General features: G+C 43.7%; 1 protein-coding gene across 9 annotated transcripts in view; it reads right to left on the reverse strand.

The window, feature by feature from the left end:
* Positions 1-25,601, reverse strand: part of ARMC2 (armadillo repeat containing 2) — a 174,428-nt gene that overhangs the window by 33,858 nt on the left and 114,969 nt on the right. For all 9 annotated transcript variants that reach the window (XM_032651107.1, XM_032651105.1, XM_032651104.1 and 6 more), the window contains one exon: positions 12,923-13,238. In XM_032651107.1, the coding sequence (XP_032506998.1) occupies positions 12,923-13,238 (316 nt within the window). The remainder of the gene's footprint in view (positions 1-12,922; positions 13,239-25,601) is intronic.

Below are 25,601 nucleotides of genomic sequence, written 5' to 3' on the forward strand. Positions count from 1 at the left end.
ATAAATAAACATTAAAAAAGAAAACAACAGGGGGACCTTGAAGATGGCGGAAGAGTAAGACGCGGAGATCGCCTTCCTCCCCACGGATACACCAGAAATACATCCACACGTGGAACAACTCCTACAGAACTCCTACTGAAGGCTGGCAGAAGACCTCAGACCTCCCAAAAGGCAAGAAACTCCCCACGTAACTGGGTAGGGCAAAAGAAAAAACAGAGACAAAAGAATAAGGACGGCACCTGCACCAGTGGGAGGGAGCTGTGAAGGAGGAAAAGTTTCCACACACTAGGAAGCCCCTCCGCGGGCGGAGACTGCGGGAGGCAGAGGGGGTTGTTTCGGGACCGCGGAGTAGTGCACAGCGACGGGTGCGGAGGGCAAAGCGGGGAGATTCCTGCACAGACGATCGGTGCCGACCAGCACTCACCAACCCGAGAGGCTTGCTGCTCACCCACCGGGGCGGGCGGGGCTGCGAGCTGAGGCTCGGGTTTTGGTTTTGGACGGAGCTCAGGGAGAGGACTGGGGTTGGCGGCTTGAACATAGCCTGAAGGGGTTAGTGCACCACGACTAGCCGGGAGGGAGTTCGGGGAAAAGCCTGCACCGGCCGAAGAGGCAAGAGACTTTTTCTTCCCTCTTTGTCTCCTGGTGCGCGAGGAGAGGGGTTTAAGAGCGCTGCTTAAAGGAACTCCAGAGACGGGCGCGAGCCGCGGCTGAGGGCGCGAGCCCCCGAGACGGGCGCGAGCCGCGGCTGAAAGCGCAAACCCCAGAGACGGGCGCGAGCCGCGGCTGAGGGCGCGAGCCCCCGAGACGGGCGCAAGCCGCGGCTGAAAGCGCAAACCCCAGAGACGGGCGCGAGCCGCGGCTAAAACCGCGGACCCCAGAGACGGGCGGGAGACGCTAAGGCTGCTGCTGCCGCCACCAAGGGGCCTGTGTGCGAGCACAGGTCACTCTCCACACCCCTCTTCCGCGGAGCCTGTGCAGCCCGCCACTGCCAGGTTCCCGGGATCCAGGGACAACTTCCCCGGGAGTACGCACGGCGGGTCTCAGGCTGGTGCAACGTCACGCCGGCCTCTGCCGCAACGTCACGCTGCCTCTGCAGCTGCAGGCCCGCCCCGCACGTAGTGCCCCTCCTACCCCCATCCCCCAACCCCCGGCCTGAGTGAGCCGGAGGCCCCGAATCAGCGGCTCCTTTAACCCCGTCCTGGCTGAGCGAAAAAACAGACGCCCTCCAGCGACCTACACGCAGAGGCAGGGCCAAATCCAAAGCTGAGCTCCTGTGAGCTGTGAAAACAAAGAAGAGAAAGGGAAATCTCTCCCAGCAGCCACAGAAGCAGCGGATTAAAGCTCCACAATCAACTTGATATACCCTGCATCTGTGGAATACCTGAATAGACAAGGAATGATCCCAAATTGAAGAGGTGGAATTTAGGAGCGAAATCTATGATTTTTTTCCCTTTTCCTCTTTTTGTGAAGGTGTACGTGTATGCTCCTGTGTGACATCTAGTCTGTATACTCTAGCTTCCACCATTTGTCCTAGGGCTCTATCCGTCCATGACTTTTTTTTAAAAATTCTTTTTCTTAATAATTAAGTTTAATTGTAATAACTTTATTATACTTTACCTTCGTTCTTTCTTTCTTTCCTTCCTTCCCTCCCTCCTTTAGACAACGAATCACCCCAAATTGAGGAGGTGGTCTCAGGGAGCAGGATTTATGATTTTTCCCCCTTTACCTCTTTTTGTGAAGGTGTATGTGTATGCTTCTGTGTAAGATTTTCTCTGTATAGCTTTGCTTCCAACATTTGTCCTAAGGTTCTATCCGTCCCTTTTTTTTTTTTCTAAATATTTTTTAATTCAATAACTATATTATACTTTATTTTATTTTACTGTATCATCTTTCTTTCTGTCTTTTTTTCCTTCTTTCCCTCCTTCCTTCCTTCCTCCCTCCCTCCCTCCCTCCCTTTCTTTCCTTCTTTGCTTCTTTCTTCCTTCTTTCCTTTCCTCCTTTCCTTCTTTCTTTCCTCATACTTCTACTAATTCTCTCTACTTTTTCTCCCTTTTATTCTGAGCCGTGTGGATGAAAGGCTCTTGGTGCTCCAGCCAGGAGTCAGGGCTCTGCCTCTGAGGTAGGAGAGCCAACTTCAGGTCACTGGTCAACAAGAGACCTCCCAGCTCCACATAATATTAAACAGCGGAAATCTCCCAGAGACCTCCATCTTAACACCAGCACCCAGCTTCACTCAACGACCAGCAAGCCACAGTGCTGGACAACCTATGCCAAACAACTAGCAAAACAGGAACACAACCCCACCCATTAGCAGAGAGGCTGCCTAAAATCATAATAAGGCCACAGACACCCCAAAACACACCACCAGACATGAACCTGCCCACTAGAGAGACAAGATCCAGCCTCATCCAGCACAACACAGGCACTAGTCCCCTCCACCAGGAAGCCTACACAACCCACTGAAACAACCTTAGCCACTGGAGACAGACATCAAAAACAACGGGAACTACGAAAGTGCAGCCTGCAAAAAGGAGACCCCAAACACAGTAAGATAAGCAAAATGAGAAGACAGAAAAACACACAGCAGATGAAGGAGCAAGATAAAAACCCACCAGACCTAACAAATGAAGAGGAAATAGGCAATCTACCTGAAAAAGAATTCAGAATAATGATAGTAAGGATGATCCGAAATCTTGGAAGTAGAATGGACAAAATGCAAGAAACAGTTAACAAGGACCTACAAGAACTAAAGATGAAACAAGCAACGATGAACAATGCAATAAATGAAATTAAAATCACTCTAGATAGGATCAATAGCAGAATAACTGAGGCAGAAGAACGGATAAGTGACCTGGAAGATAAAGTAGTGGAAATAACTACTGCAGAGCAGAATAAAGAAAAAAGAATGAAAAGAACTGAGGACAGTCACAGAGACCTCTGGGACAACATGAAACGCACCAACATTCGAATTATAGGGGTTCCAGAAGAAGAAGAAAGAAAGAAAGGGACTGAGAAAATATTTGAAGAGATTATAGTTGAAAACTTCCCTAATATGGGAAAGGAAATAGTTAATCAAGTCCAGGAAGCACAGAGGGTCCCATACAGGATAAATACAAGGAGAAACACGCCAAGACACATATTAATCAAACTGTCAAAAATTAAATACAAAGAAAGCATATTAAAAGCAGCAAGGGAAAAACAACAAATAACACACAAGGGAATCCCCATAAGGTTAACAGCGGACCTCTCAGCAGAAACCCTACAAGCCAGAAGGGAGTGGCAGGACATACTGAAAGTGATGAAGGAGAATAGCCTGAAACCAAGACTACTCTACCCAGCAAGGATCTCATTCACATTTGATGGAGAAATTAAAACCTTTACAGACAAGCAAAAGCTGAGAGAGTTCAGCACCACCAAACCAGCTTTACAACAAATGCTAAAGGAACTTCTCTAGACACGAAACACAAGAGAAGGAAATGACCTATAGTAGCGAACCCAAAACAATATATAAAATGGAAATAGGAACATACATATCGATAATTACCTTAAATGTAAATGGACTAAATGCTCCCACCAAAAGACACAGATTGGCTGAATGGATACAAAAACAAGACCCTTATATATGCTGTCTACAAGAGACCCACTTCAGAACTAGAGACACATACAGACTGAAAGTAAGGGGATGGAAAAAGATATTCCATGCAAATGGAAACCAAAAGAAAGCTGGAGTAGCAATTCTCATATCAGACAAAATAGACTTTAAAATAAGGACTATTAAAAGGGACAAAGAAGGACACTACATAATGATCAAGGGATCGATCCAAGAAGAAGATATAACAATTGTAAATATTTATGCACCCAACATAGGAGCACCTCAATACATAAGGCAAATACTAACAACCATAAAAGGGGAGATCAACAGTAACACATTCATAGTAGGGGACTTTAACACCCCACTTTCACCCATGGACAGATCATCCAAAATGAAAATAAATAAGGAAACACAAGCTTTAAATGATACATTAAACAAGATGGACTTAATTGATATTTATAGGACACTCCATCCAAAAACAACAGAATACACATTTTTCTCAAGTGCTCATGGAACATTCTCCAGGATAGATCATATCTTGGGTCACAAATCAAGCCTTGGTAAATTTAAGAAAACTGAAATTGTATCAAGTATCTTTTCCGACCACAACGCCATGAGACTAGATATCAATTACAGGAAAAGATCTGTAAAAAATACAAACACATGGAGGCTAAACAATACACTACTTAATAATGAAGTGATCACTGAAGAAATCAAAGAGGAAATAAAAAAATACCTAGAAACAAATGACAATGGAGACACAACGACCCAAAACCTATGGGATGCAGCAAAAGCAGTTCTAAGGGGGAAGTTTATAGCAATACAAGCCCACCTTAAGAAGCAGGAAACATCTCGAATAAACAACCTAACCTTGCACCTCAAGCAATTAGAGAAAGAACAAAAAAACCCCAAAGCTAGCAGAAGGAAAGAAATCATAAAAATCAGATCAGAAATAAATGAAAAAGAAATGAAGGAAACAATAGCAAAGATCAATAAAACTAAAAGCTGGTTCTTTGAGAAGATAAACAAAATAGATAAACCACTAGCCAGACTCATCAAGAAAAAAAGGGAGAAGACTCAAATCAATAGAATTAGAAATGAAAAAGGAGAAGTAACAACTGACACTGCAGAAATAAAAAAAATCATGAGAGATTACTACAAGCAACTCTATGCCAATAAAATGGACAGTCTGGAAGAAATGGACAAATTTTTAGAAATGCACAACCTGCCAAGACTGAATCAGGAAGAAATAGAAAATATTAACAGACCAATCACAAGCACTGAAATTGAAACTGTGATTAAAAACCTTCCAACAAACAAAAGCCCAGGACCAGATGGCTTCACAGGTGAATTCTATCAAACGTTTAGAGAAGAGCTAACACCTATCCTTCTCAAACTCTTCCAAAATATAGCAGAGGGAGGAACACTCCCAAATTCCTTCTACGAAGCCACCATCACCTTGATACCAAAACCAGACAAGGATGTCACAAAGAAAGAAAACTACAGGCCAATATCACTGATGAACATAGATGCAAAAATCCTCAACAAAATACTAGCAAACAGAATCCAACAGCACATTAAAAGGGTCATACACCATGATCAAGTGGGGTTTATTCCAGGAATGCAAGGATTCTTCAATATACGCAAATCTATCAATGTGATAAACTATATTAACAAATTGAAGGAGAAAAACCATATGATCATCTCAATAGATGCAGAGAAAGCTTTCGACAAAATTCAACACCCATTTATGATAAAAACCCTCCAGAAAGTAGGCATAGAGGGAACTTTCCTAAACATAATAAAAGCCATATATGACAAGCCCACAGCAAACATCATCCTCAATGGTGAAAAACTGAAAGCATTTCCACTAAAATCAGGAACAAGACAAGGTTGCCCACTCTCACCACTCTTATTCAACATAGTTTTGGAAGTTTTAGCCACAGCAATCAGAGAAGAAAAGGAAATAAAAGGAATCCAAATTGGAAAAGAAGAAGTAAAGCTGTCACTGTTTGCAGATGACATGATACTATACATAGAGAATCCTAAAGATGCTACCAGAAAACTACTAGAGCTAATCAATGAATTTGGTAAAGTAGCAGGATACAAAATTAATGCACAGAAATCTCTGGCATTCCTATATACTAATGATGAAAAATCTGAAAGTGAAATCAAGAAAACACTCCCATTTACCATTGCAACAAAAAGAATAAAATATCTAGGAATAAACCTACCTAAGGATACGAAAGACCTGTATGCAGAAAATTATAAGACACTGATGAAAGAAATTAAAGATGATACAAATAGATGGAGAGATATACCATGTTCTTGGATGGGAAGAATCAACATTGTGAAAATGACTCTACTACCCAAAGCAATCTACAGATTCAATGCAATCCCTATCAAACTACCACTGGCATTTTTCACAGAACTAGAACAAAAAATTTTGCAATTTGTATGGAAACACAAAAGACCCCGAATAGCCAAAGCAATCTTTAGAACGAAAAAAGGAGCTGGAGGAATAAGGCTCCCTGACTTCAGACTATATTACAAAGCAACAGTAATCAAGACAGTATGGTACTGGCACAAAAACAGAAAGATAGATCAGTGGAACAGGATAGAAAGCCCAGAGATAAACCCACGCACATATGGACACCTTATCTTTGATAAAGGAGGCAGGAATGTACAGTGGAGAAAGGACAGCCTCTTCAATAAATGGTGCTGGGAAAACTGGACAGGTACATGTAAAAGTATGAGATTAGATCACTCCCTAACACCATACACAAAAATAAGCTCAAAATGGATTAAAGACCTAAATGTAAGGCCAGAAACTATCAAACTCTTAGAAGAAAACATAGGAAGAACACTCTATGACATAAATCACAGCAAGATCCTTTCTGACCCACCTCCTAGAGTAATGGAAATAAAAACAAAAATAAACAAATGGGACCTAATGAAACTTCAAAGCTTTTGCACAGCAAAGGAAACCATAACCAAGACCAAAAGACAACCCTCAGAATGGGAGAAAACATTTGCAAATGAAGCAACTGACAAAGGATTAATCTCCAAAATTTACAAGCAGCTCATGCAGCTCAATAACAAAAATACAAACAACCCCATCCAAAAATGGGCAGAAGACCTAAATAGACATTTCTCCAAAGAAGATATACAGAATGCCAACAAACACATGAAAGAATGCTCAACATCATTAATCATTAGAGAAATGCAAATCAAAACTACAATGAGATATCATCTCACACCAGTCAGAATGGCCATCATCAAAAAATCAAGAAACAATAAATGCTGGAGAGGGTGTGGAGAAAAGGGTACACTCTTGCACTGCTGGTGGGAATGTGAATTGGTTCAGCCACTGTGGAGAACAGTATGGAGGTTCCTTAAAAAACTACAAATAGAATTACCATATGACCCAGCAATCCCACTACTTGGCATATACCCTGAGAAAACCAAAATTCAAAGAGAGTCATGTACCAAAATGTTCATTGCAGCTCTATTTACAATAGCCAGGACATGGAAACAACCTAAGCGCCCATCATCGGATGAATGGATAAAGAAGATGTGGCACATATACACAATGGAATATTACTCAGCCTTAAAAAGAAATGAAATTGAGCTATTTGTAATGAGATGGATAGACCTAGAATCTGTCATACAGAGTGAAGTAAGTCAGAAAGAAAAAGACAAATACCGTATGCTAACACATATATATGGAATTTAAGGGAAAAAAATGTCATGAAGAACCTAGGGGTAAGATAGGAATAAAGACGCAGACCTACTGGAGAACGGACTTAAGGATATGGGGAGGGGGAAGGGTGAGTTTTGACAGGGCGAGAGAGAGTCATGGACATATACACACTAACAAACGTAGTAAGGTAGATAGCTGGGGGGAAGCAGCCGCAAGGCACAGGGATATTAGCTCGGTGCTTTGTGACAGCCTGGAAGGGTGGGAAGGGGAGAGTGGGAGGGAGGGAGACGCAAGAGGGAAGACATATGGGAACATATGTATATGTATAGCTGATTCACTTTGTTGTGAATCAGAAACTAACACACCATTGTAAAGCAATTATACCCCAATAAAGATGTTTAAAAAAAAAAAAAAAAAAAAAAAGAAAACAACAAAAAAGGATCAGCAACATGCAGAGTAACCCTGTCACTTACTAACTTTGTGACCTCTAAAAGTCACTTTATCTCACTAAGCCTGTTTCCTCCTCTGTGAAATGGCTAAATAACAACAACCTACTGTCGCACAGCTGCTGTGAGGTAACAGATGTGAACATGCTTCTTAAACTGCGCGGCTATGATGGTGATCATTTTGTAATGTACAGAAATACCAAATCACTATGTTGTGTACCTGGAACTAACATAATGTTTTCGGTCAACTATACCCCAGTTAAAGAATAAATAAAATAGGGCTTCCTTGGTGGCGCGGCGGTTGGGAGTCTGCCTGCCAACGCTGGGGACACGGGTTCAAGCCCTGGCCCGGGAGGATCCCACATGCTGCAGAGCAGCTAGGCCTGTGCGCCGCAACTGCTGGGCCTGAGCTCTGGAGCCCACGTGCCACAGCTGCTGGGGCCTGCACGCCTGGAGCCCGTGTTCCACAGCGGGAGAGGCCACGACGATGAGAGGCCCGCGCACCGCGGCAAGGGGTAGCCCCCGCTCACTACAACTGGAGAGGGCCCGCGCACAGCAACGAGGACCCAACAGAGCCATAAATAAATAAATAAGTTTATTTTTAAAATTAAATAAATAAATAAAATAAAAATAAATTACACCGCTCCACAACAAGGGAAGGCACGGTCACTTATACTCCCACACACCAAAAGCTGGGCTCTGTGGCTCTGTCCTCTCAGCTTTCACGTTCTGTGTACCCCTTGCTGCTGGCACTTTCCATAAGCTTCTTGTCTATACACCTGATATTCCTCCACCACGTACCCTGAGTTCCCTGAAAGCAGATACCAACCTATACTTTTTTAAACGTTGTGCTGGCCTGAGTGTTTGTGTTCCCCTCCAAATTCATATGTTGAAGCCCTACCCGCAATGTGACTATATTTGGAGATAGGGCCTGTGAGGTGGTAAAAGTTAAATGAGGTCGTAAAGGTGGGGCCCTCATCCGATAGGGCTGGTGCCCTTAGAAGAAAAGGAGGAGACACAAGAGCTCTCTCTCCACCATGTGAGGACACAGCAAGAAGGTGGCCATAGACAAGCCAGAAAGAGGATTCTCACCAGACACCAACCCTGCTGGCACCTTGACCTTGGAATTCCAGCCTACAGACTGTGAGAAATAGATTTCTATTGCTTAAGCTACCCAGTCTGTGGTATTTTGTTATGGCATCCTGAGCAAACTAAGACAAACCTCTTTTAACATACAGCGTAGGACTGATTATGCAGTGAAGACTCAGTAAATGAGTGGCAAAGGGGCAAAGTTCAAAGATTACCCCAACACATCATTTTCATCAGGCATGAATGCTTCTTCCACAACAACACGATCTTTCAGAGTCTGGTAAGTAGTGGCGAAGTAGATCACTCTAGATGGCAGTCAATTTCCTTGCACACTAGTAGGCAGAGGTGCCCATGGGAAATGACAAGGCCTAAAAAGTGGAAGGGGGGGTGCTATGGACTGAACTGTGCCCCTCCCAAATTTGTTTGTTGAGGCCCTCACCTCTAATGCGCCTGTATTTGGAGGTAGGGCTGTTAGGAGGTAATTAGGGTTAGATGGGTGGAGTCCTTATCCAATAGGATTGGTGGCATTAGAAGAAGAGGAAGAGAGAGAGAAGGCAGCCGTCTATAAGCCAGGAAGAGAGGCCTCACCAGAACCAACCACGCCGGCACCCTGATCTCAGACTTTCAGCCTCCAGAAGTGTGAGAAAGTGTCTGTTGTTTGAGCCACCCAGGCTATGCTATTTTGTTGTGGCACCCTAAACAGACTGAGACAGGTTTGGGTGCCTAGCAGTGAGGTGATACTGTAACAAATACCTAAAAGTATGGAGGTGGCTTTGGAACTGGGTAATGGGTAGAGGCTGGAGGAGTTCTGAGATGTATACAAGAAATACGGATGTCAAAGGTTGTGAAATAAAATTCATATTTTATGGCAAGACAAGAAAAATTTAAACATAGAACTTCTTCTCTGCTCTTTGGCCTCCTCTCTCCCCACACTGTGCTTTGTGTATCTGCCTTATGCATCGACCAAACCTCTCCCATCAGTAGGAATACCTGTTCAACCATAAAGAGCAACATTCTCCTAGCATCAAGACGACTCCTTCCTTAAAAGATAACATTCCTTCTTGTCTTGTAAGGGGTCACATGACCCCTTAGATCTGGATTATGTCAACTGTCGATAACACATCATTTGACGTACAGCCTTCTGCCTCAAAAAAACTTATGTAACTGTGCCTTGATTTCTAACCAGTGGAACAGTTCTCAAAGCTTTCTGAGATGCTCTTCCTGGGTTATAATCCTCAAATTTGGCTCAAATAAAATTTTCCAATTCTTTCTTTGATCCACTGATTTTTTTTTAATGTAAATTTATTTATTTATTATTTTGGGCTGCGTTGAGTCTTCATTGCTGCACACGGGCTTTCTCTAGTTGCGGCGAGCGGGGGCTACTCTTTGTTACAGTGAGTGGGCTTCTCACTGCAGAGCAAGGGCTCTAGGCTCACAGGCTTCAGTAGTTGTGACACACGGGCTCAGTAGTTGTGGCACATAGGCTCTGCAGCTGCAGCTCGCGGGCTCTAGAGCGCAGGCTCGGTAGTTGTGGCGCATGGGCTTAGCTGCTCCGTGGCATGTGGGATCTTCCCAGACCAGGGCTTGAACCTGTGTCCGCTGCATTGGCAGGCAGATTCTTAACCACTGCACCACCAGGGAAGCCCACTACTGATTCATTTTTTGTCAACAGGGTGATTCCGGCAAAAGCTCAAAGACAAGAGAGAGCTGGAGAGAAAGCTTCCATCTTCTTAGAGAACACAGAAATAATCATGAATACAATGCTGTTAGGAAGATGGACATTAAAGGCCACTCTGACAAAGCCTCAGATGGAAAGGAGGAACAGGTCCTTGGAAACTGCAGGAAAGGTGATCCTTGTTATAAAGTGGCAAAGAATTTGTCTGAATTGTTTGTGTTCTAGTGTTTTGTGGAAGGTCTAGTTTGCGAGCAATGATACTGGGTATTTAGTTGAGAATTCCAAGCAAAGTGTTTAAGGAGAGGCTTGGCTCTTCCTGACTGCTTACAGTAACATATAAGAAGAGAGGGATGAACTGAAGAAGTTGTTAAGCAAAAGGAACTAGAACTTGAAGATTTGGAAAATTCTCAGCCTTTCCATATTGCAAGAAAGAAGAAAGCATGTGCTGGAGAGAATACCAAGGGTGTGGTTGGCCTATCACTCAGTAAAGAGTTTACGGGATTATGTGAGCAGAAACACTGCCAATTTGAACTGAAGCTGAGACAGGACCAAACGAAGGAAGGCTGTCAGACTCCTTGGATTTGACAGGACAGAGTATACAGCTATTTGGCTGTGAATATGCACTATTCTTCTAGTAGAGAAGAAAATGACCCCAGTGGTGATTCAGAGATCACCAGGGCCACTGCCTCAGTTTCAACAGGCCACACTGGCCTTCACCCCAAAGCTTTGAGGGCAAGACTGCCCTGCAGAGCCCTGGTGGCCTAACTGACAGAGCTGTGGAGGAAGGGCCACTGCCCCAGTGCGTCTGCAAGGTAAAGCACCTAACCAAAGAGGATTATTCTCAAGCCTTAAGATCTGATGGGGGCTTCCCTGGTGGTGCAGTGCTTAAGAATCCGCCTGCCAATGCAGGGGACACAGGTTCAAGCCCTGGTCCAGGAAAATCCCACATGCCGTGGAGCGGCTAAGCCCATGCACCGCAACTACTGAGCCTGTGCTCTAGAGCCTGCGAGCCATGACTACTGAGCTCGCATGCCACAAGTACTCAAGTCCACGCCCCTAGAGCCCAGCTTCACAACAAGAGAAGCCACCGCAATGAGAAGCCCACGCACCGCAACAGAGTAGCCCCTGCGCTGCAACGAAGAGTAGCCCCTGCTCGCCGCAACTAGAGAAAGCCCGCACGCAGCCAAAAATAAATAAAATAAATAAATTTGTTTAAAAAAAAAAAGATCTGATGGAATTCGCCTTACTAGGTTTGGGACTTGCTTGGGACCCATCACACTTTCTTTTTTTTCCTATTTCTCTCTTCTGGAATGGGAATGTCTATCCTGTGCCTGCCCCACCATTGTATCTTGCATATAACGTGTCTGGTTTCACAGCTTCAAGCAGGAGAGGAATTGTTCCTCAGGATGTATCGTATCTATCTGATTTAGATGATATTTAAATGAGATTTTGGACCTTAGACTTTAGAGTTGATGCTGGAATGAGTTAAAATTTGGGGGGCTGCTGGGATGGAATGAATGTATTTTGCATGTGAGAAGGACATGAATTTGGGGGACCTGGGGTCGAATACTATTGACTGAATTGTGTCCCTTCCCCCAAATTCATACGTTGAAGCCCTAACCCCTAATGTGATTATTTTTGGAGACAGGGATTTTAGGAGGTCAAGTTAAATGAGGTCGTAAGGGTGGTGTCCGTATCTGATAGGGTGGTCTCATAGAAGAGAAAGATCATTCTCTTTCCCATGTGCACATGCACACGTTGAAGAAAAGCCACAGTAAGACTTAGTGAGAATGTAGCCACCTGCAAGCCAGGAAGAGGGCTCTCCCCGGAGCAGAATCAGCGGGCACTTTGATCTTGGGTTTCCAGCCTCCAGAGCTGTGAGAAATAAACTTGGGTTGCTTAAGCCACCCAGTCTGCAGCATTTTGTTATGGCAGCTCCAACTGACTCATGTGGGGTGGGCGGGGGAATGGGACCTGAATGACCAGGGGCTCTAATTACTGATAATGTAAAAGGTGAAAAAAATAAAAAGAGAAATAAACTTTAATCGTGTGGACTTACCCCAGGAAAAATTTGGGATTTTAAACTCTGTGGTTCCTTTGGCCAATTTTTTACAACTTGATTGGCATGCTTTCAAAAAAAATTGTGATATAATCCACATACTGTAAAATTCACTCTTTTAAATTGTACAGTTCAGTGAGTTTTAGTAATAATTTGTATTACTATTTTTTTCTTTTGTATCTTTTTTTACAAAAATCTGGACGACTTTTGAGGCAGTTCTGAACAGAAAAGGAATGAATTTTCCTTCACAGCTGAGAAGGCCTGTTAAAGCTAGCCGACTAGCTAAAGCCCCCATGGCACCCGAGACCCGGTCCATCTCCCAGCAACGCCCTTGCCGCCAGGGGGCCTCGTTTCTTACCCAGCATGGCGAGGAGCAGGCCCACGATGCGCGGGTGGGCGGCGATGGCTGGGCCCACGCTCGGGTGGATGGCCAGGTTGGCGAGCACGCGGGTCAGCTTGATGAGTACGTCCTCCGCCTGGGCCGGCCTCGGCACCTTGGGCCTCTCTTCTCCTTCCCCCAGGGGCTTCTGGGAATGCAGATCCAGTTTGTAGAATGTATGGAATAAAGACAGCAGAGTCGGGATGCTCCCTTTCTCTTTGGAAAACTGCTCACGAGCCTGGTTATTTTTCGCTGTCAGGTTGCCAAGAATAAAAACAATACGAACGACTAAATCCTGCAATAAATTAAAGACAAAGAGTCACAAGACCGAAGGGGTTGAGACAAGTTGTTGGGAAGAGGACAGTATTTAATTAATTCACAATTTAATTAATAGTAAAATGGAACACATCTGGCTTCTTCTGACTTGTACAGTATTTGATTCCCAAGATTGGTGCAAAGTGACAGAGGAGATTAAAAGCATTTGGCAACAATGAAAGAATACAAACTGATTGATGCTGTTAGCAAGGTCTATTAACTTCAGATCCTTCATCTGAAATGCTGCCTGGCTTTTTTTTTTTTTTTCCTGGAGAGCAATTAGTTGAGCAGGATGACATTACTAGCAATGTGTCACATAAATCTAAGTCTTGACCCAAACAGGCTTCTTGAGTATCCAAATCTTTTCCTAAAAGTTCACCTCTTGCTGAGGCACTGTGTTTCTAAACCCGGTGTCTGTCCCATGGTGGCTAATCATTGTGTTACAGCAGGCTTTCTCAGCCTGGGCACTGCGGACTTTGGGGGCTGGATAATTCTTTGCTCTGGGGGGCTGTTTATGTTTAGTGGCATTCCTTTCCTACTAGATACCAGAAGCACTTCCCCAGATACCACAACCAAAAATGTTTCAACGTCCCCTGAGGGCAAAATGGCCCCCAGGTGAGAACCACTGTTACAAAGTGTTCACTACTTTAAAGCAGTATTTGTCTTTCTTGACCAGGGTAGTGGTTACATGGGTGACACTTTTATAACTGTTTGCTAAATGGTACAAATGTGTTTTGTGCACTTTTCTGTATATAAGCCATATTTCACAATAAATAAACGTTTCTAAAAAATCCCAAGCTGAGACCACTTTACAACCGAACAAGAAACAGAAACAATTACATTCTTAATTTGACAACAGCAGGCAGACATACCAGTTCAGTTGTTAAAGGAAAACTTACTGAGGGGCTACAACTGGCCAGGGTGCTAATGCTCACTGTGCAGGCGCTGTGCTATTTACAGACAAGAAACTGGCTTGGAGAAGCTGCCTTGGTCACAGCCAGTGAGGGGTGGAGTCAGGATTTGAACCCAGGATTACCCAGACCTGGAGTCCTTCCTACACCCATGCCTCTCACCTGGCCTGTTATTTACGAACCTCCTTCGGCCTGCCCTGCTTTCAGAGCAGTAAAGGAATTATCTCCTTTTAAATGTAAATATGTCACCAGGAGGGATTCTGATAAAGGTTAATTTATCAGATCTGTAGTCAGCAATAGCCTTAAGGAACTGGGACAAAGGGCAAAGGGCTGGGTTGGTTTTTCTCCAGGTGGGACCTGGGGGGATGGGAGCAGCACTGAGCACTGTGTGTGGCCTAGAGAGAGTGGGTGATCCAGGACAAAGGACAAGACACTGGGGTTTGCCTGGGTCTGCTCTGCCAATACCAACTTGTTCCTGCTTGTTCCTGAAAAAGTCTTCCCTGGCCCTGGTGAAGAAGCAGCCAAGCTGCTGCTTGTGAAGCTGGGAATCATTTGGCAACATTAAGGAAGGATGGAGTCTAACACGATGGATGCGCTGGCCCAGGAGAGCATTCACACCGGGGGTGTGTGTGGGGGGGGTTGGGGAACCTCAGCTGGGCAGTGTGCAACCAATCACAGCAGGTGGTCCAGTCAGGGGACCCACTCCTGCCCCCACCCCAACTGGAATGCTAGTCCTTGGGTATATTTTGAATGCTGGGGTCTGGGGGAAATACACACACACAAACAAGGATAAGCCAAGGTGCTCTGAAGAGTTAGAATCGACTTGAGAAGACAAGGCTAGTGCATGAGGGGACACAGCAAAGACTGAGAGGCTAATAAGGAAGAAGCTAGACACCCCAGGGGATTACGACTCCCAGCAAGAGAGCCAAGCAGCCTGCGTCACACTTCACTTAGCTTCTCTGTGACTCGATTAACTCACCTGTAAAATGGGGGGAATATTGTGTTGCAAAATTAAGACAAAACAGATAAAGCACAGGGACTTCCCTGGTGGCTCAGTGGTTAAGAATCCACCTGCCAATGCAGGGGACATGGATTTGATCCCTGGTCTGGGAAGATCCCACATGCCGCGGAGCAACTAAGCCCGTGCACCACAACTACTGAGCCGGCACTCTAGAGCCTGCAAGCCACAACTACTGAGCCTGCGCTCTAGAGCCCGTGCAATGAAAAGCCCGCGCACTGCAACAAAGAGTAGCCCCCGCTCACTGGAACTAGAGAAAGCCCTGCGCACAGCAACGAAGACCCAACACAGCCAAAAATAAATAAATTCATTTAAAAAAAAAAACAGGTAAAGCACAGATTGTGGTGAGTGATGATTCAGGCACTGTTTTGAGTTTTTTTTTTTTTTTTTTTTTTGGTTACACCACGTGGCTTGTGGGATCTCAGTTCTCTGACCAGGGATTGAACCCGGGCTACGAGAGAGCTCCGAATCCCAACCACTAGACCACGAGGGAACTCCCCTCAGGCACTGTTAAGAACCCTTTACTATCAATAAAATGTTAGTAGCGTTAACCATGATAAGTTCAACCTTGAAAAATGAATGAAAGCAGAGACGTGGCGGGGAACACAGGTGGGTTGGCACGGAGAAAAGGAGCATGTCTTGAGACAGAGGACCTAGAGCCGTCCCTTTCCGTGGCCTGGGGTCACCTTGTTTGTGTCTGATCACCAGACAGTTCCCTAAAGAAGCCGAAGCCTGTAGGCCTTAAATCTAAAACAAGCACACAAAGTTTCGTTACAATACTCCAGTCTCCCTTCGCGTGAAACCAGTGGTTACTTCATGTAATTCCCGATGGTGCAGGCTCCTCCCTGGGCTCTGGAAGGAGCGTACTCCTCCACCCTGGCAACACCCAGCAGCAAAGCAGACCATTTTCCAACCAGGACAGAGGCTATTTCTGAGAGCTAGGCTCCCTGAAGGAAAATTCCACTGTATTTTCTAAATTGAGGAATATGAGTTTTTCACACAAACTGATACAAGATTTCTGATTAAACACACTCTACACTAGTCCTACCTCTGAAAATTGTAATAATTACTATTACTACTGATAGTAGTAGCAGCAACTAATACACTGTTTATGATGCACCAGGCACTGTTCCAAGCACCTAGGTACACAAATTAACTAATGCGCTAAAAGTGACAATTTGCAGTTCTTTAAGTTGAACAAAACGTTCCCAATCTCCACAATCCGGATAGCCGCCTCCCTCATGCCCTAGACAGCAGTTATGGCCAATATTTTTGGACTTCCCGGTATTCCCTGGATTGTGCTCTTATTTCCACAAAAGCACATTAAGCAAGGCAGGAAAGACATGATCGGTGCTCTTAAATGACTTCATAAAAAATATGATAAATAATTGCATTCTATTGGTTAAATCATTACCAGGACTAATCAAGTTACCTCCTAAAATGTCACTGCCGTCTTCTGAAGGATGCTAGACTCTTTTTTTTCTCCTTTCTCCCTCTTCCTAGCTCTGCTGCTTTACCTCCACCTCTGATGTTTGTTTTTCTGGTTGGTCTAACTCAGAAGGCTTCTCTGACCCTGTACCACCTCCACCTGTCCCTGCTGATTTGCTGACCAGATCCCTGGCTGCAGGTAAAAAAAAAAAAAAAAAAAAAAAAGCAGGTTTCCTTAGAGGTCCTCATTCTTCATAATTCAAATGACCTCTACCCGCTGTCACACGTGGTCAAATCTGGGAAGACTGATGCTGCTTTTCTTGGTTGAAAAATCGCCTCAGGCCCCTTCCACTTCTAAAATTCTTGGATTCAAATATCCCTGTGGGTCCTAACATGGCACAGATTATTAAGCCTGATGTGGGAAGAAGAGGCTTCAGGGCAGGAAGAGTTAACCCTGCCGCAGCACCTCTCTCCCTTCCTTCAGATGGAAAAAGGAGGGGGTGGTTCCTGGCAGCAGTGGTGCCAACTGAAGGATGGCATGCAGAATCAACAAATGGGCTGGCAGATTGCAGCACCAAACTTGCAGCAACTGCTATGCTTGCTGTTTCTGTCCTCTTTCTCAGGGTTGTCTAAGGCATCTTTTTTTTTTTTTTCTCCCCCCCATCCCCTCTCTCAAATATATTCTCTGTGAATCGAGGGAATAGGCCACAAGAGCAGCAGTCTCACAGGAGGCTGGCGGCGGTGGTGTTTCCTTACTCTCATGCCAGTGCTTGTCTGGACTCATCTGGAATCCGGAACAAGGAGGCTGACCAAGAGGGCTTAGCAGGGCCCCCTCAGCTCCCTGCGGGTGGCCTCTGCGCCATGCAGAGCACTGCCCCTGGATGGTGTACGGAGAGGTTGTTTATTGTTCCACAGCCCAATCTATCTTAAACATCACTTAGTTAAAATCCTGTAAAGATTTGAAAAATTAGGCAAAGGCCAAAATCATCAATCTGTAGAGAAACAATGTGCAGAAAACGATTTCATCGAGGGGCCATTCTCCTTTGAGGTACAGAGGCTCTCCTTTATTCTTAGACAACATCTGAGAACCACCTATAAATCAACACTGCACTTTTTATAGCCTTCTTATTAAACTGAACCCAAAGCTGCATATTCATACCACAACTATGTAGTTTTGAAACAGCAAAATGAAGATGAATCAGGAGACAGAATCTTATTTTTCTTTTTTAAGAAGGCAGTCTAGTATAACCAGTTCATAGCGACTCTAATTTTGCTTAAAATGGAATCAGCCCAGCAACAGCTCCGGCCAACCAGAGCTCAGACAGGTACACCTACCGGACAAAGCCCGACTCAACTGTGCATCCCAGGTATAGCCTATGGGATGTTCTCCTTGGTTTAGCATAAGCTATGCCCTCATGAGCAAGCATGTTACTCAGTCTGAATGGGCTCCCCATGCCTGTAAATAAAATTAACTGGAACAAAACAAGGAGCAGGACACTGCTGAAAAGAATGGTCTCTGTCAAGTTCCAGCAGCGGCCACCGTGTTGACTGTTACTTTCCACGTGAGGATGACCGGCCTAAAGTCAATGGAGGAGATTCCCCCCTACTCAGAGATGTAGAAACTGAGGCTTCAAGAGGCTCCCTGGCCCCAAAGTCCCACACTGGTGAAGAGAAGAGGCAGGACTTGGACAATCACTTCTATACTCACAGATGGATTCCAAAACCACCTAAGCGCACCTGCTCATCTTCCCCAGGCTCAGCCCCAGAGGCATCTTCCATTCCTCCCTATCTCACTCCCCTCAGCAACCAGTCACCAAGTTCCCTCCAACCTGTCATCTTAAAATCAACCCTGGCTCCCCCGTCTGTAGACTCTTGTCAGAGACCCTCGACGGGCTCCTCCCTCTGCAACCAAGGTTAACTCCACTTCTTGAAACGCAGCTCTTACGTCATCCCCTTGCTCAAAAACATCCACTGCCTATTAAATGCCAAAGCCAGCATCTAACGCGCCATCTGGCCCCATGTGACCACTTCTACACTGCCTCACGTTATTCCCCACCCACGGCCCACCAATGGGATCGCACTCCCCCCCCACCCCCACACGCTTCCTACCGTAGTACCTTAAAATAACCCTTAAAACAGCCCATGTGCGTCATGTTGACCATGGGGAAGGAACCATATCGAGCTGTCACAGAAAGAATCAAAGAGGTTCAGCAGACTCCATTACTTACTTGGGAGAGGACTACTTCTTCTAAGACAAGGAAAATATTTGCGAAAGGTTTTCAAGAATGGGTTGAAATTGAAAGAGCTGTAAACAGACTTAAAATCAGAACCCTCTCTTAACCAGAAAATTAAACTAACCAAGATGCCCTGTTTAAATCTGGGTTAAAAAGTTCTCATGCAGTCTGGATCTGACAGCTCAGTCAGGATTTGCAATTTGCAACATTTATCCAACTTCTCACCCTCAAACAAAACCCCAACATTAATTGAGCTTATACGTGGCTTGAAGAACAGATAAAGTTTACCAATCGGGAAGACAGACTGCAGTGCTGCAGAAATGCTAATTAATCTTAGGCTACTGAAAGTGGGTCAATGGTTTGCTGAAGTGCTGAGCCATACAAAGCGAAAGAATCTGAGATGTTGGAGACGCAAAACCAGAATCTAAGTAGAAAATCGTTTGAAAACCAGAAGAGATTATCCTTGATGCTTCCATCCATCTATCCATTCTGTCAACAATCGTTTACTGAGCGCCCACTATATGCTTCTGAATGCGGCTATCACTCAAAAGCACCAGGACGATGCTAGAATTTCACTGGGCTCAGTTCTTTTCTAAGTCAGCAGACATAAATCAGGCATTTGGGTTCCGTGCTGAGTAGGGGGAAGAGCCAGTTCCACAAGGGCAAAGCAGCAGGAGCTGGAAAGAATGAACAAGCTAAGGGCTTATTGTGCTACCCGCCCGGTCAGGGGTACAGACCAAGGCCAAGGCCGAAAGAAGGAGCCAGCTCAGCCAAACGCTCGCGGCACCCACTGGGAATGTGCCTGCAGAGGGGCTGGGAAGAGAGCCACAGGGCGCGCTCCTGCCAGGCAGGAGGCGGAGGGCAAGCGGGGAGCCAAGTCACCATATAAAGGCGTCAGGGGAAGGGGTGGAGGCGCCTCCCTCACCAATCCTCTCCGGCCCCAAAGAGGATGGAGGGGAGGGAGAGAGAGGTCGTGCTGTCTCTGGCCTGCTCCTTGGCTGTGGCTGCATTGGAGGTGAACAGCTCCAAAAAGGGCAGATGTTTTTGCTTTCAGCCTATACTCTCCAGACATTCCAGGTCTCGTTTTCGACATCACGCTGCCTGAGCGCTCCAAATCAGACAGTGTTCATCATGGCTGGAGACAGCTGCTTGCCCAGGAAGAGGTTTAAACGGGACGAGAGAGGCATGACTTTAAAAGCAGCACAAGCAAGGACATGTCGGGGGATTCCCAGTCAGTGCTCTCTGAGGTGCTGATGATTGCCCTGCATTTGGAGGTTCTGTTTAAAAAAAGAAACACAAGACGTTGACCATATCTAAAAGTGGAGAGGGTTAGACAGACAGTTGTTCAATGGACACAAGTGATGGGAATGTAGGTAAAGGTTATTCCTTTTGGACTGTGACCTTTGCAAAATAGTGCCAGTCTTATAAGTCTTATTTGAGACATTTTACCAGATCTCCTGCCTAGTAGATATTTACAGAAGAAATGGGGGAAAATCCTTTCACTTTTTTCCAAAAAAGCAAACCCAAACACATTTTGCTGAGCTGCTAAATGCGGCAATGCTGACGTCAGAGGCACCTCCTGAGGCGGGTCTGCTTCGCAAGGCTGCTATGGCCAGCCCCTGCCCATGCCTTCGACACTAGGCCCATCTGTTTGCACATTTGGTTGTACCAAACGCAGTTTATACCATAAAGCATACAATATGTGCTTATTCCTAAATGAGATTTGCCATTTAATTGAATTTCAGTCAGCATTCTAAATAGATGCTTTACTTGATGTTAGAGTCTAGCTTCCAAACTGCACCCAGCTGACTGAAGTGCTGCATTTTTCGGTCTCAGGTTCTATGTGTGTAGGAACTGGGAGTTACTAGTTGGACCATGGATCTTGGACAAATCAACCTCAGAGACAGACATGAGCCAAAGAAGTTTCCCTTGTTCTCCTTGGGGAAGTCCCTCGTTAGAGCTGGGAGGAGTGGATTCCTTTTCTCTGAGACTGTTGATAACTAGAAACCCTTGGCTTATACCACAGCCATCATATTCTGACATGCCCCCGTCACTGAAGGGCTGTGTGTGGAGGGGGGTGTTATAAACCAAACGCTGCGTTATTTAAAATGAACAAATCGCCCTCAACTTTATCTCTTGCAAACTTACACGGTTAAGATATGGCTATCTACCGAAATGTCGCAAAGCAGACATAAAGCTTGGTGGTTGTTTCACTGACAAATGAATCAACAGCAGCTCGTGCTTGTCTAGCTAACGGAGGATAACGAGCCCTCCCTTCTGCAGCCAATTCAAGGGTCCTGGGGGCCCGTGCTCACCTTTCCCCGTAGCCAACTCTGACCAGTGCCTGAAGCCCCATCGGTGCGATGGCCTAGTTATCAAATTGGGTTTGGTCTCAGGATGACTTGTTTGGACACAAATCTGGCAGAGAAAATTCCTGTAAGGGTCTAATGACCCATCTCATTTTCTCTGGCTAAGAAAGTGCTCCTCAGCTATTGTTGCAAACAGCACAAGGCATGTGGTTATCACCACTCACTGGCGAAACCTACACCAACACCTGGCATGTCTTGCTAATTTGGTTCCTACTTTGTGAGGGAGATTCAGTTTCAGCCGCATGCCTGTAGAGAAAGACTGACCCTGTGTGGCTGCTTTTTTTTAATCACTTTAAAATCTCTTGAGGTTTTGTAGAAACCCCTCTGCTGTCGATACGGGGGAAAAAATTGTTTTCAGGAGCCATCTTAATAATGTATACCACAGGTTCTCAACCTGCTCTTCATTTGAATCACCTGTGGAGCCTCTTAAAAATAGGTTCTTGAGCCCTGTCCCAGGTCTGAATCAAGATCTCCCAGGTGGGGCCTGAGAACCTGTATTTTATTTTTTGTATTAGAGTATAGTTGCTTTACAATATTGTGTTAGTTTCTGCTGTACAGCAAAGTGAATCAGCCACACGTATACATATATCCCCTCTTCCTTGGATTTCCTTCCCATTTAGGTCACCAGAGGGCACTGAGTAGAGTTCCCTGTGAGAACCTATATTTTTAAAGCTCTGCAAGTTTAGGAGACACTGATTCAAATCAAGAAAGAATGAGAAATCTCACCACCTTAATACCTACTAACTGTTCTTATAATATCATGTTTAAAAATAATATGAATCCATGTTCCTTGTAAATAATTCCCACAACACAGATGTGTAGAAAATAAAAGTGAAAATTATCAACTGACTCAACAGAGACATTATCAACTGACTCAACAGAGACAGATTAAGGACTTTCCAAAAAGACCCGTTCTCATATGCTGAAGTCAGACTTTACCCTTGAAAAGAGATGAATATGAATAATGTAAAAAAATAAAAAACAGGAAAACAATTTTTACTTTTGACATTTTCTCAAACAATTTCGTTTCTTTTTTTTTTTTTTTTTTCCTTTAATGGGAAACAACATCGGATGAGGGAGGAGGAAATATCCTACTTCTCCCATCAGCCATCAGCTCTCGTATTACCTAGTTCCAAGCAGGATTTCCTCCCAGGTGGACTGTGGAAGTGGCTGGGCAGTTTCCTGCCAAGCTCCTCACCTGGTTGATAAAAAACACTTAAAGAGGTGTGTGTAGGTGACAGTTCATTTCTTACTAGAGAGGATTTCTCTTTTTGTTTTTGTTTGTTTTAGATTTTTGTTTCTATGTTCTTCGAAAATACACTTAGCCATAACGTGATTTATGATTTTTTTTTACATCTTTATTGGAGTATAATTGCTTTACAATGGTGTGTTAGTTTCTGCTTTATAACAAAGTGAATCAGTTATACATATACATATGTTCCCATATCTCCTCCCTCCTGCATCTCCCTCCCTCCCACTCTCCCTGTCCCACCCCTCCAGGTGGTCACAAAGCACCGAGCTAATCTCCCTGTGCTATGCGGCTGCCTCCCACTAGCTATCTATCTTACGCTTGGTAGTGTGTATATATGTCCATGCCACTCTCTCGCCTCGTCACAGCTTGCCCTTCCCCCTCCCCATGATTCATGATTTATGTTATGGCTAAGGCCCAGAAAAATGAAATCTCCCAATTGCCAATGTAGTCTTCAGACTTTTAAGACAAAGGCAACACTAACCTCTCAGAACAAAGTCTATAGACTCTTTCTGATTATTAATCCCTGGGTGATATCTGTGTACATTAAGAGACTATAAAGCCTCCAAAGTACATATGTGTCCACAATCCAAGTTAGCCTAAGAGAAACATTTCCTAGAGCTGAAACAAAAATAGTTCCAGGAAGTAATAACTCTATTTTAAAAGTTGCTGGAGGACTGGTGTATGTTTCAAAGATCAGTTCAAAGCCTCAGCGTCCAAGTAAACCTCAGATGGAGCAAAGTTTGAGCCACCAAAGATTAATACACTCACATCAGAATGTCATGTGCGGTTTCTGAAAATCACTTTTATCTCTAGGCAAAGAGGAAAAACAAATCTTATCCAACTGGTCACCTGGGCTGAGGGGAACAGGAACCTAAGATGCTGTGCTGGTCCAAAGTAATTTAAGATCCATCATTTCTGTTTTGCCATTGTGTATGGCAGCCCACCAATGTGAAAAATGTGTGGAAAATTATTATTTCCTCCTCCAAAGTAGGAAGAAGAAAGTAAACATTTAAGGAAGAAGTACTAGATGACTAGAAAAAAATACTGTATAATACTTTACAGATTCCAAAGCATCTCACATACTGAAAATTCATTCTTTCAGCACTTTTATCATGAGTCTGTTATGCCAAGAATCATCTCAGGTTTATAAAGACAAAGACTGTGTCCTCAGGAAATCCCAACAGTGGGTGAGGTAGCTACGCAAATGATAACCATTTGGAGAATCACAGAAGAAATATTTACAAAGACCTATGAGAGCTTCTGGTTAGTGATTTTAGGAAATAGTTGGGACACATAACTACTTCCTTGTAGCCTGAACAATTTCCATGCTCTTCTAAAATATTTTGGTTTTGAGGAAAATATGAATTATACATATTTTTTCTTACTAGAAAAAAATCAAAGATGGTTCAAAACTGTAATATTTCATTCTTCTACATAAGTAAAAGACAATATAGAGTCAAAGTATAATTTTTAAAAAGTTAACATGGCTCTCAAAGAAATATAAAATTAACACAATTTTTAAAATTATCTCGTTTAATGAGGGAAGCCAATACAATGGTAAAGTGGGCTCCACGAACAATCAAAGAACTGGGGGATTTACAGGCATTAAAAAGAATGTTAGAATTAAGATTACTAGGTTAGATACACACCTGGCTAATAGCCTAAAGGTAACAAAACTTAACTTTGAGGTTATCTTGTCTACCAGAGAGAAATCTACAAATTAATGTGCAACTTTATAGCGTCTGGGTTCTAATCAAATAGTAAACAGCAAGTTTAAACAAAGATATATTCTCCTTGAGAATTAAGCCCTGCCCATTAATGCCCTAGCATGACTTTGTCAGGACATCTAGGCTCCTACCCTACACCCTAGTTCTAAGTTTTTGTTAGTTTTTCTTAATAATAGTGAAGTGGTTGAGGTCAGGGACATACTGCTTGGGTCCTTAGCTCTGGCTATACTAACTGGGTGTGCTAGCTACATTAAAGTCTTCAAAATGATGCGTGCAGTATGTAAACTTTTGGGATTGGCTTTTTTTCACTCAGCATAATTGGAGATTCGTCCAAGTTGTAGTGTGTATAAATATTTCACTCTTTTTTTACTGCTGAATAGTATTCCATGGTATGGATCTTCCACAGTTTGTTTAGCCATTTATCCAGTGAAGGACATCTGGTTGTTTCTAGTTTTTGACTATTACATATAAAGCTGCTACAAACATTATAAAAATAAAAATAAAATGAAGCACTGATGAGGGAAAAATTGGCTGGTCTTAGAAGGCTTCACAGAGAAGGGAACATGAGCGCTACATCTTGAAACATGAATTGTCTTTTGAAGATGAGAAGGGACAAGAGAAACTTCATCAGAGAGTCCCTCAAGCCTTTCTCGCTAAGAACCTATTCACGTTCAACTTTTAGACTATTTAGGTGTTACTTTTAACAAGGTTGATTATCAGGTTCCCCTGCTAATTGCAAATAAATGCAAAAGACAGTTAATGATTACCAAAGGCAAAGTTAATAACCACGGAAAGGGAGAGAGAAATCTACAAGAAGAAGATGCAGACATTTAAAGAACCTTATCAGTAGACTCATGCTCCCAATGTAGGACAAATAACCTCTAGAGTAACAATTAATACCTGTAATATTGACCTTTGGCATCAAGAAGAGGTTAAATTATTTTTAATATCCTCTAAGAAGGCAAGGAAATATGCAATATATTTGAATATGATTCTACCACAATGATTAAAATAATTTTGGTGATTAAGGGGATAAATTACACATTTCCTTGATGGTTCTGAAAACAACATATTACTGTACCTAGTTTGCAAGGTGCTCTTTTATTCTTCTTTGGACCAAAATAAGTTTAACGGGAACACAAAATTAAAACATAAATCAATAGAGAAGAATATGGCCTTTAAACACCAATTTTGCTTTACAGACAACTATTGGTCCAAAGTGAAAAGTAGTTCAGTAAGAAGTGCGTTAAAATTTTATGCCAATTAAACTTTAAGACATTTAGTCCCTTGAGTCAGAAAAAGCATATCCTTAACCATACTGACATCTCAAGTATCTAATATTAGCGGGATACCAGGACTTTTCACTGTTTATTAAATATGACCATCATCTAAGCTACAATCAGA

The sequence above is a fragment of the Phocoena sinus genome, chromosome 12, assembly GCF_008692025.1.
Source record: "Phocoena sinus isolate mPhoSin1 chromosome 12, mPhoSin1.pri, whole genome shotgun sequence".
NCBI classification, from domain to species: Eukaryota; Metazoa; Chordata; class Mammalia; order Artiodactyla; family Phocoenidae; genus Phocoena; species Phocoena sinus.